This window comes from Ornithorhynchus anatinus, chromosome 17, assembly GCF_004115215.2.
Source record: "Ornithorhynchus anatinus isolate Pmale09 chromosome 17, mOrnAna1.pri.v4, whole genome shotgun sequence".
Classification (NCBI taxonomy): domain Eukaryota; kingdom Metazoa; phylum Chordata; class Mammalia; order Monotremata; family Ornithorhynchidae; genus Ornithorhynchus; species Ornithorhynchus anatinus.
The window spans coordinates 8,448,782-8,461,470 of record NC_041744.1 but is presented as its reverse complement, the minus strand read 5'-3'; the positions used below and the strand labels follow the sequence as shown (position 1 = coordinate 8,461,470).

At 45.1% G+C, this 12,689-nt stretch overlaps 1 protein-coding gene and 1 long non-coding RNA gene across 2 annotated transcripts in view; one reads left to right on the top strand and one right to left on the bottom strand.

Moving 5' to 3' along the window:
• The window catches only part of SSH2 (slingshot protein phosphatase 2), a 199,576-nt gene that overhangs the window by 108,234 nt on the left and 78,653 nt on the right, over positions 1 to 12,689 (bottom strand). The window contains exon 2 of the mRNA XM_029082054.2: positions 12,133 to 12,176. Coding sequence (XP_028937887.1) covers positions 12,133 to 12,176 — 44 coding nt within the window. The remainder of the gene's footprint in view (positions 1 to 12,132; positions 12,177 to 12,689) is intronic.
• Positions 6,137 to 8,339, top strand: LOC103171316. Its single transcript, XR_486729.2, has 2 exons — positions 6,137 to 6,268; positions 8,007 to 8,339. It is a non-coding gene; the product is annotated as an uncharacterized LOC103171316 (long non-coding RNA).

Below are 12,689 nucleotides of genomic sequence, written 5' to 3'. Positions count from 1 at the left end.
CTGAGCCAAATGGCTAGAAACTCATCCCCTAAAAAGGTTTTCTTTGAACTTGCAGCGGAGGTCATCATGACCAAATAGAAGAATTCCAATTCAGTAAAGTTGTGTTTTTTTTTCAAATGTCGGTTTCAGATTTCATCTTTGCTGCTTTTAAAATTTGCTTTGTAAGTAGCTCCGGTCGCAGACCTGCCCCACCAAAGACAAGCCCCTGCTGGCTTACTCCTACAAACAATTCTGCTTCTTTTATTTAGAACATAAGCTTTTTACTTAAGAGGCCCATCCCATGAAGGGGACAATCGTAATGTTTAATGCAAACTCAATTTAAGATTTGTCTTGAAGTCTGCAAACAACAATGGAACTAAATACTGTTCTTTCACAATCAGTGGAAGGTAAAATACCTCCATTTTCCTGGGATTCTGACCTATTGAAATTCTATTCTTTGGAAAGGGAACATTCTTTATTTACAAGGACCACATCTTAGAGACCCAGCTACTATTTGGACTTGGGTGACTTACTCTTTCACAGATTCTTTGAGGATTCCTGTTTGGGTGGAGGACAAGGTTTATAAAAAAAACTTCCCAAGTAAAAAAGTGGTTAGAGAAATGCAAAAAAAAAAAGTCTTCAAGCAGGTTTCTAGTGATGGCACATTATCTATATTCCAAAAAGAAGAGCCACTGTTATAGGGCTACGGATAAATCAGACCAAGCCCCCCAGTCTGCCAGCCCTCAGCTCCCTCAGCTCTCCCGGCATCTTCAAAGCCCTTCTGAAATCTCCCCTTCTCCAGGACGCCTTTCCTGATTAAGTTTTCTTTAGGCACCAGTCCCCGTCTCCAGGACCATATCCTCTCAGCTACTATCTCAATTTTGTGTCATGCAGCACTTCTGCACTCCTGTAGCATTTAATGATCACCATGGTAATGTGACTAACAACTCTCCCAAGCGCTTAATACAGTGCTCTGCACACAGTACAGACAACAGATACTGCCAATTCACTGAAAAAGCCTCCTCTCATGGGAACAGGATCCCACAAGATCTTCATTCTGGGTATGAAATAGCCTGTATTATTATTATATTTGTTAAGCACTGACTGTGTGTTAAGCACTGTTCTAAGCATTGGGGTAGGTACAAGTTAATCAAGTTGGACACAGTCCCTCGTCCCACAAGAGGCTCAAACCCCAAGTACCAAGGAGAACAGATATTTAATCCCCCTTTTACAGTTGAGGAAACAGACCCAGAGAAGTTAAGTGACTTGTCCAAAGTCACGCATCAGGCAACTGACAGATCTGGGATTAGAACCCAAGTCCTCTCACTCCCGGACCCGTGCTCTTTCCACTAGGCCATGCTGCTTCTCTGTAGCAACTGAAATACAGAGTATTCACTTGGGGAATATTTAGGAGGTGAAACTGAAGGGTCTTAATACAGTTGCCTAAATCTACTTAAATCCCATGCTACTTATGAGGCTTCAGAATTACCATTTTATTATTACTAGTTTTAAAGGGACAACACAACCAACTGAAGCACAGCTCCATGGATGAAAACTACAATTTCTCAAGGGCCAGTTTGTTTACCACCATCACTAGACAAGAAAGTTTAATGTCAGACTTTCCAACTGCTCATGTTTTCCTCTCATTGGAAATCATGCATTCTTCAGGGCTCTTATTCACCAGGTAGTTGATATACTAAGTATTGAAGATTTTGAAGGAAACCCTCCTAACAGCCTATATTCCTCCACCAATAATCATCATTGTCCACATGTAAATTTTGTGAAATATCATTCGATTTGTAAAAAATAATCCAATAGTTTAGTCTTCATTTTTTGGGGACCTAATTATCACTGCTGAGAGCAAAGTAAGAAGACTGGCAATCTGGGAACCTTTTATTTGGCTTGTAACAGGAATCCTTCAGCAGTCATTGTTCCCTTTAAAAAACACCCTAACTGCTGGAGATAATCAGTGTGAGAAAATGGTTGGCCAGCGTTAGCTTCTACCAGCTCAATCCAGGATAGGACAGAGAAGGCTAAAAAGTTCAGGGCAGGAGGAGTGCCCATCTTTTAAGGCAACCTTCTCGGTTATAAACTCCTAATCTAGCCTTCCAATCGCTTTGCTTGCTGCGTGTGAATAGCTGGATCGCTTTATGACAGACCGCTTGCTGCCAAAACACTGCCATAAAATGAAATTTCCTATCAGGATGATCAACTCACTGTGCAAATTTATGCACTTTGAAAGGGCCTCATATAGTAAACTCTCCTATTGCAAAATAAGTCCTCCATTTTACTCTAAACAGTGCCAGGCAATTAATGCAATCGGTGGATTTTTTTTTTTTAATGACTTCCCTGTGTGCCTCGTAGGGGGAGGGAGGGCTGTTACTAATGTAGTTTTGTCACAGGGCCCTACTTAGCCAAAGGATCTCCGCTAAGTGGTGCTTGTGGTACGGATCGTACTTGGCTTCATCAAGGACTTAGTCGCTGATGCACCGTTAAAACCCAAGCACTCATATTCTAGCCAACCGTATTAGAGATTTTGAACAGAGCTGAGTTGTTGTACGGCGAACGACGTCTTTCTTTTCTATTGTTTGAAAACCGAAAACCAGAGTACAGGAACAATTAGGGGCAAACGTTCCCTTCCTTTCTATTCAGACGCACCGTCGTGATCAACTCTGGGGCTCGTTCATTTCCGACACTAGCAAAAACACTGAGTCACTGAATCACCTGCCCTCTGACTACCTGCTCCTGAGTCACCCGAACCTGGAGCCAACGGATGCTCGGTGGACATATGCGTTCAGTAATTCTTGGCGGGACACTGCCTCCTTGGGTCCGTTCATTTAAGGACTTCTGGTTGGCTCGCGGGCGGTTGCTTCAGGAGCTGGAGACACTTTCGTGCACTTGTTTTCGCCAAGCGGGTGAGTGGCTACTGTGTGCAGAGCACTGTTCTAAGCATTTGGGAGAGAAGACGTGATCCCCGCCCACAGCTCCAGAATAGATGGGTGGGTTAGTTTTATACCCTTTATTAACCCCACCCTGAGCCTCACGGTACCTTCTTTTTTTTTTAAGGTATTTGTTAAGTACTTACAATGTGCAAGGCACTGCAGTATGCTCTGGGATACATACAAGATAATTAGGTTGGAAACTATCCATGCCCCACACAGGGTTCACAGTCTTAATCCACATTTTACAGATGAAATGAGGCACAGAGAAGTTAAGTGGCTTGCCCAAGGTCACACAGCAAAGTGGCAGATAATCCACAATTTATTTACAATAATGTTTACCTTCCCCTCTAGATTGTAAGCACCTTGTGGGCAGGGAGTGGGTCTCTCAATTCTTATATTGTATTCTCCCAGGTGCTTAGTACAGTATTCTGCACATAGTAAGTGCCCAAATAAATATAATTGACTGATTCATTACTGGTAGCTCCCTGCATAATATATGGGAGAGATGCAACTCCCCATCAAGGACTCACCCCCTCTGCTGGATTCGTAGGCCCCACTTGAGTATTATCACTACTACTATTATTATATTTGTTGAGTACTTACTATGTCAAGCACTGTTCTAGGCATTGTGGTAGACAGCCCCTGTCCCACTTGGGGCTCACGGTTTAAGTAGAAGGGAGAATGGGTACCATATCCACATTTTACAGATGAGGAAACTGAGACACAGGGAAGTGAAGTGATTTGCCCAAGGTCACACATTAAACAAGTGGTTGAGCTGGGATTAGAATCCAGGTCCTTCTGACATCCAGGCCCCAGCTCTATCCATTAGGCCATGCCGCTTCTCAGCAGCATACAGACCTTTTTAGTCAGCGATACTGGGGAGAGGGGGACAAGGGGATAGACTGCAAGCTCATTGGAGGCAGGAAATGTGATTGCCAACTCTACTGCATTATACTCTCCCAAGTGCCTAGTATTTACTCATTCATTCAATCATATTTATTGAGCGCTTACTGTGCACAAAGCACTGTACTAAGCACTTGGGAAAGTATAATATAACAACAGACACATTCCTGCCCACAATGAGCTTACAGACTATAAGGGGGTGATAAAATCCAAATGTACTACACAACCAGGATGGCAATTTTTGAAGAGTTCCTCTCAAATTATGCCAAAGGGAAGAGACTAAATATGGTAAACTGGGTCCTGAAGAGCAGAGGGGATTTTATCAGCTATAGTGCAAAGCCTACTGCAGGGATAGAGGGATAAATCAATAGCACTGATGAGGTGTGGTAACTGGATTAATAATCAATGGCTGCTTTTCTCCAGAGGCGCTCAAAATTAGTTTAAACCCCCCCCGCCCCAATTCTTAACGGTCAGTAACTGGCCTTGCCAACTGCCTCGACTAAGATTTGTAAGTGGCAGGAGTGCCTGGATTGAATGTGTGAACCAGATTTATGACCAACCCAGGAGTTACAGAATACCACGGTAGATCTTGGGTACATTGAAGTGATTACTAGCAGCGCCCAGATTTGTTTCATTTTAAAATTACTCCAATAGATTTCCATAGGAGTGTGGTATTCTATTTCTGAATCCTTTACTTAAACCCGGGTCAATTAGAAAAGGCCTCGGGGCCGCTTGGCACCTGAATTCCCCATTACAGATGTCCTGCAAGAGGGGAGCATTCCAGAGATCATTCTTTGCTACTATCTGCATAAACACAGATAAATAAATAAATGAATGGGACTTGGCAGAAATGATTATTTTGCCTTCCTTCTGACTCCAGGATGCGGCTTGCCTCCTGTCTCGCCGTCACCATTATCTTCTTTCCCGGGCCAGTAAGGTCTGACCCGATCTGAAATTCTTTGGGCCCTTCTCATTTTCTTTCGCCCTGCTGGGGGAAGGGAGAGCCCATATCTCGGTTCCAGAATCTTCTTTTGGTCACAGTGCGACGTTCCGTTCTTAGCGTGCTCTCGGTGAGCCACTCTCAAGTCACGTGGCTCAGGGTTGCCCCTCCCTGGCTTGCTGGGCCAGCTGGCTCTCGGCTTGAGAACAAATTGGTTTCGGCACAGGGGCCGAGTTTGCCTCAGACCCAGAAGAAAGCTGCGCACCACGTGAAGAGAACGCAGAGGACCCAGCGGGAGGCTTCCGACATATGGCAGGTTCTATCAATTACATATCAAACCTGCTTTGACTGTTAGAATTCTTCCCACTACCATTCCCATCCACAAGACGACCTGGATATTCAGAGTGGGCCTTGCGAGCCAAAAATGCAGAGAATGCATTTCTCCGGCAAGTCCGGGAGATGAGGGAATTATACCCAGTATGACTGGCTGGGGGTACGGTTGATAAGTGAGGGCTAAGATCCAGGACTTCACGCTGTTCCTCTTTAGCTGGGGAAATTCATCTCCAGTCATTTCAACCCAGAAAGTGGGATCCTGTGCTGCCTCTAGAATGGGTATTTTAATGTCTGAAGTACATAGAGTGGTTTCTCATTCCCAAGGCACATGTTTACCAGAATTTAACCCTTCTGCAGTCATGGAGTCAAAGGCGCTTCACTATTACGCACATTCCCAGTTCGAACCGGGGCTTTATCAGTCACTGGGTTTGTACAATACAGGATGTCCCTTTTCCTGTAGCTAACGGAGAGGGGAAATTGTGGAGCTTCTCTCCCACCCCCCCCGGCCCCAACACTAAAAGTAATACCTAAACAATTATTAAGGTTTTCACTGTGCTTTGCATCTGATTTCTTGGAGACATACTCCTTCCAAATAGGGCTTAAAATCTGAGCCTTTCATAATAATAACTGTGGAATTTGTTAAGTGCCTACTAGGTGTCAAGCACTGTTCCAAACATTGGGGTAGATATGGATTAAGCAGGTTGGGCACGATCCCTGTCCCACATGAGGCTCACAGTCTAAGTAGGAGGGACACAAGCATTTCATCCCCACTTTCCAGGTGAGGAAAATGAGGTTCAGAGAAGTTAAGCGACTTAACCAAGAGAACAGGCACAGCTCTTGTTACTGCGATTAAAACCCAGAGCCTCTGAAAACTCCCACTCCAGACTGTCAATTTGTTGTGGGCAGGGAATGGGTCCGTTATATTGTACCCTCCCAAGTGCTTAGGACAGTGCTCTGCACACAGTAAGCACTCAATAAATACAGGTGACTGACTGACTCTCCGATCTGTACTCTGTCCACTAGGCCACACTGTTTTTCCCGGTGTGGTACCAATATGAAAAAAATAGAACGCAGACAGCGGAATCCACCAGATGGCAAGATATCGGGCAATACAATTTGGGAATTCAAAATCCTGATTTCTGTGGAGTGCTAAAGACGACGGCCTTAAAAGGTGGGCCCTTAATATGGGAGAGGGTCCCTGAGCAACCGTAAACTAGTCGGGGAGGTGAAGAATATCTCTCCTTCCCTCTGCTGGCCAAACATCAATACTTCATCAATCCCAAGGGGACAAGAGAACTATTGGACTGGGCAGGGATACGAACAATGAAATTTTGGAAAGTGGGCGGAAAAAAAAAAATCATCTTCCCTTGAGCGGACAGGGTTCAAGTTAAGTTCAGGGCCTTGGAGAACTTCATCACAGCAAGGAAAAACACCAAAAGACTTGAGAACTGCAAAGACCCCCTCAATAACCCGTGAGCCCAGGTTATTCAGATGGGAAGGGCTAAGCCAGTGGTTCTTCTTTAGGAGAGAGACTCGCCAGTTCTCAAAGAAATACCAGTCTCTCCTTCCAGTGGTCCAAAGAGCTTTTTCCATCCCATTTCAACATTTCCATACATTTTTAACAGAGTCAAGAGCCCTAATTTTCTCTTTAGACCTTTCTATTTTTTTTTTTAGCTTTCATATGACAAGAGGAACACTAGCCACTCTATTGAAATGAAGTATCAATCATAGTGGCTAACTGCTAAATCAATCAAGCAACGGTATTTATCGAGCTCTTACTATGGGCAGAGCACTGTACTAGGCACTTGGGAAAGTATAATACAGCTGAGTTGATAGACACGTTCCCTGCCCACAAGTATCACTAACACCTTCGGTACGGACACAAACCCCGGCCTAAAAAATACCCTTCCGAACCTGAGGAGATGAGGTAAATTAACACAGTACCTCGACAGCCATCGTGATGCCCAGGTTACATCTAAAACACTTCATCCACCATCCTTACAGGAGAACCAAAGGCTAATTTCCACTTCTCAACATCCATCTCCAATTATCAGTTCAACTGGAGTTTGTAGCTATAGCAAAGGGTGAATCTGGTTTAATGGCATGCATCTTGGCTACAACTAAAAATGCTAATCTCACTTCAATGAGAAAAGCAGCATGGTCTGGTGGAAAGACCTCAGGCCTGAGGGTCAGAAAAACTGGGTTCTAATCCTGGCCCTTCCAACCTTCACTTCTCTATGCCTCAATTTCCTCATTTGTTCTCTCTACTACTTAGACTGTGAGTCCCATGTGGAACAGGGACTGTGTCCAACCTGACTGGAGTGTAACTATCCCAGTGCTTAGAACAGTGCTTGACACACACAGTAAGTGCTTAATAAATGTCATTATTATCGCTATTACTAATGATAGGAGGGCTTGGTCTCTTGCATTCATTCTTCATTCTTTTATTCAATATTTACAAGTGGCCCCAGTCTTGGCAGCCTTTTTGTAGCACCACGGTATTCACTCGTTTTCCCAAATTAATCTCTGCTCCAAGTTTAGTTACTGTACCGTGGAGCACCCAGGTCAGTACAATAGAGATTCAGCACTAATCAGAAAAGCTAGGTATTTGCAGAGCTGCATAAAGGTGAAAGAACATTCAGGTAATTATCTATCCAGATTTCAGTCACTTTCCATTACCTGTTCTGAAGCTCAGTGGCCGCGGCTTCCTTTTTGGCCGTTGCCTGAGAAAAGTCAAGAATCGCTAGAGCTTGAACTGGGAAGGAAAGGGATGCTAACAGTTTCTACAAATCCTTCATGGTTTAAGGCTATAGCCTTGAAAAATTCCTTTTAATTTACGACTTTAATAAATGGCGCTTATTAAAATAGGAGGCTATTAGCTTAATATCTTCTTTATTACCCGAAACTAGCTTCCTGCCATAATGATACGCTTCTTGCCGGCGCAATTCCCCACCTCCGACCACACTGGAATACCCTGGCTGGCGCGATGGGTTCGGACACGCTCGGTGTAAGTGTGCCACCTCAAGGCTGGCCCATCGGCAACTCCACACAAGCTCCAGGAAAGCAGACCCAGCTCTCCACCACTCCGTCGGCCACAGCAAGTCCCAAAATGCAAGGCGGTTGCAAACTCTGACCGGCAAGAAAGGGGTGACCACAGTTTGCAGGGACGGGCACTCAGCTTCTGGCCGTCGATTTCCCTACCGAAACGGATAAAATAAATACGCGGGGCTCAGCCATTCCGAGCACATCCGACAAAAAATCAGTACCCTGAGCCGCTCCGTTCAAGGACTTGAGGATGAGTACGAATGCCCACTTCCAGATCTGCAGTGCCACCTCTTGGTTGGAGCTGCCTGTCCAGGGTCCCAACTTGTTTCCCATATTATCTCCTCTCTTCTTCCCGGGTGGTCCCGACTTGGGCAGCAAGGAGCCAGATATCACAGAGGCTGTGGTGAAGGTGAACACCTGAACGTACTTTCCTGCCAGCTCACCCGGTTCCTTGGCTCCTTTTCGACTCAGCACAGTGACCAGAAAACTCTGCCAAGCCATACTGTAAATGGTTCTCTCTGCAGGCATTAATAATAATAATAATGGTGGTATTCGTTAAGCGCTTACTATGTGCAAAGCACTGTTCTAAGCGCTGGGGGGGGTTACAAGGTGATCAGGTTGTCCCACGGGGGGCTCACAGTTTTAATCCCCATTTTACAGATGAGGTAACTGAGGCACCGAGAAGTTAAGTGACTTGCCCAAAGTCACACAGCTGGCAAGCGGCGGAGCCGGGATTAGAACCCACGACCTCTGACTCCCAAGCCCGGGCTCTTTCCACTGAGCCACGCTGCCCCTCTAGGCATTAATTAAAAGGCATTACTGACCAGGGTCCATGCAACCTTCACTAGCCCTTTCCTACTGACCAGTGTCTCAGTCATGTTTCATCTGCTAGTGCTGAGTGACTGAAAGCTGAAGAAACACAGTTTTCCTCTTGCGGTTCAGATTTTTTAACATTTGCGAACATTTTCGGTTGCCGACAGTAGGGTTTCTTTGGCCCTGCTTCATTTCCCTAAACCCTCACCCTGCTGATCGTTGTTCAAATGCATGGATGTATTGCAACACAAAGTAGGATTTAATAGTGACCATGTTTATTGTGGACTCCAGGGATCTAGGTAGCAGGATAAGCTGGGGAAGAGACCTGCACAGGTCCTGGCTGGCTCAGTCAGTCAGTTGTATTTACTGAGTGCTTACTGTGTGCAGAATACTGTACTAAGTCCTGGGGAGAGTACAATATAACAGACACATTCTCTTCCCACAATGAGCTGAAAATCTAGAGGACTAGCTTAATAATAATGATATTGGTATTTGTTAAGAGCTTACTACATGCAGAGAAGTGTTTTAAGCGCAGGGGTAGATACGGGGTAATCAGGTTATCCCACGAGAGGCTCACAGTTAATCCTCATTTTACAGACGAGAAAACTGAGGCACAGAGGAGTTAAGTGACTTGCCCACAGTCACACAGCTGACAAGTGGCAGAGCCAGGATTTGAACCCATGACCTCTGAATTCCAAGCCCGGGCTCTTTCCATTGAGCCACGCTGCTTCTTTACAGTTTACAGTCCACAAACCTCCTGAGCCTCTGGGCAGGCCAGATGGGGACAAGGCCAAGCCAGCAAAGCTTGGATGACTTTTTGGCCCTCTGCTTCAGTGGCCAAGGATTAGGCTGTGTTGTCCCAAGCAGAGTGAAATTCAAGCAAGAATGGATCTAAGCAGGGACTGGGGCAGGCCAGATCTCGGCTCTCAGGTCCATAAAACACTCCACCTTGACTTTTGATTCATCTGATGGGCTTTACCAGACTGCAGCAATTCTACCAAGAGAATACAATTTCTTTTACAGTCATCATGGAACAAATCTTAAACTTGGTTTGAAGTTGATGCAACTTAAAGTGCACTCCTAGAAACTCAAGAATCAGTCAGGTGCGGCATGGCCTAGTGGACAGAACATGGTCCTGGAAGTCAGAGGGATCTGGGTTCGAATCCCAGCTTCTCCACTTGTCTATGTGACCTTGGGCAAGTCACTTAGCTTCTCTGTGCTTCAGTTCCCTCATCTGTAAAATGAGGATTAAGACTGTGAGTCCTAAGTGGGCAAGGGATTGTGTCCAACCCCCAACCCAATTAACTTGTATCTACCCTAGTGCTTAGGAAAAGTGCCTGACACATAGTAAGCACTTAATAAATACCACAATTATTATAATAATTACTAGGGTTCAGCACCCAGGTTTTCTTCCAAAGCCAAAAGGGGTCACAGAGTACTATACCTCCTACAAGAAAAGTGCTCAGCAAAGTCCTGCTTCAAACGATTAAGCTTTACTGTTGGATCCATCTTTATAGAAACAGTCTCTGAGTAAGAAATTAAGGCTTCAAGCAGCAAAAGCCCAATAGCTCAGAAAGCCTTCCCAGTAACTTCAAGGTCACCTATGTTATGAGAAATAAGATAAGAGCTGATTTTCTCCTCACACTAAATCTTATATTCCTAGAAGAATCACTGTTTCTATAAACATAAATTCATTACTGTTTCTTCAAGGAGCACTTGATGTAATAAAAAGGCCTAAAATCTCCAAGGAACACTACCACCTGATGCCCTTTCGTTTCCTTCCTTCTCCTATAACACCCCCTGACTGTCTATATCTCCATCTCATTTAACCTGCCATCAACCCCTTGCCCATGTTCTTTCTCCCTTAATCCTGGCGCTCCTTCCTTCTTCATATCCGACCAGCCACCACTCTTTTCACCTTCAAAACTCTTGTAAAAATCACATCTCCAAGGGCCTTCCCTGACTAAATCCTTAATTTTCCCTTTCTGCCCTGCCCTCTACATGTTGATACTCATCCCAGGCCTACAGTACTTAATTATTCGTATACTTTATTTCTCCAGTTTTTAATCTATTTTAATAGCCGTCTCCCCCTGCAGACTGTAAGCGCCTTATGGGCAGGGATCACATCAACCAGTTCTGGCCTGTTGTACTCTCTCAAGTGCTTAGGACAGTGTTCTGCACACAGTAAGTCCTCAATAAATACCACTGACTGACTCTCACTGTTTAAAAATCCAATTAGGGAGGGATAGAATACAGAAAAGATGGTCTCGGTAATACTAGAAAACTGTCTGCATCTGACTGGAACTGGTTCTTACAGGAGGGGAGAATTTCTTCCAAAAACCTTTCATACTAGGGATGGGAATGGAATTATGACTGACCGGCTTCTCCCACCACCTTCTTCCATGAGCAGACAGTGAGGTCCTGGTAGGAAGATGCCACTCTTCCATGGACTTGTGGTAAAAACATTCACTGTAGTTAAAGATTTGGCCGGGCATCTCGATGAGCTAATCCAGTTCCTAACTAACTTAGGGTTTGGAAAGGGAAGTATGAACCCAGCTGTGAAAGCAGCCAGAAGCCGTAGGGTTCAGAAAGTGGCGGATCTGGAGTAGGGGCGACTGCACAGATGATTCTTTTCCTAAAAGGTAGGAAAGGTCTCTATCTCTCTATGACCTACAGCAGGTTTTGGGGACTGACAGTGGAGCTGGGACTGCACTGATCCAGCGCCTGAAGCTGCAGTCTCCAGATGGTAAGCTTCCTCCAGATTCCTTTTTTCAGGACACCCAAGGGTGACACATTCCACAGATGGAGCAATTCTTGAGAGGAACCAAGTGGCTGGGAGAAACACAGCTGAAAAACCAGCATGGGGTCAGATGATGGCACTGGAAGAGCACATTCACCTGCCATTGACTGAGGGCTATTTTATGGCAACAAGCTTTCTCCACCTGTCTGGGGCCCTGATGGTGCCCTCTGCTTCAGCTGATGCAGCTGCCTGCCTTTTCAAGAATCCCTTTGGGGGAAGACATGGAGGCTGTGATTATGGATCTTTATTTCCTAAAGAGCCAAGGGAAGCTCATTTAGCTGGGTGACCAAATGGAGGGTGGACGAGAGAGAGAGTGCACACAGTCACCATGGCAACCAGCCTCGATTACTGCTGCCAGAAGAAATGAGCACACTTACCTCCTGGGCTGTGACCGGCATTCCTCCTCCCCACTGTCTGCCTCCTGTATGGGTGGGAAGAAGAAAGACAATTACCAACCTCAGACCTGTATCAATAAAACCTTATCCAAAGCAGCTTTACTCACAGCTGTAGGAGCTCTTATTCGTTAGACATCTGATCACCACCAAAAACTGTATGTGCCCCAAATTTCAAGTTCTTTCCGTTGCTGTCTCATCCCCCTCCCCCTGCATCCCAAATCAACCTAAGCTCAAGGACAGCAACCATTTGAAAAAGGCAAGCATCACAAATTATCAGTCAATGGTATTTATTGAGTGCTTACTATGTGCAGAGCACTGTATTAAGTGCTTAGGAGAGTTCAATACCACAGTATTAGCAGACATGGTCCCTGCCCACCATATGAGCTTATCAAGAAACAAAGAGTTAAACGATTAAGTTCAGAAATGGAATGAAAGGGAATTGGCAACCTGAGTGAGTATAATTATTGACAACATGGAATTTTCCCATCACCTGAATCAGGAAACAATGTCTCTAACAATTAATTCCACTTCACAGCTGG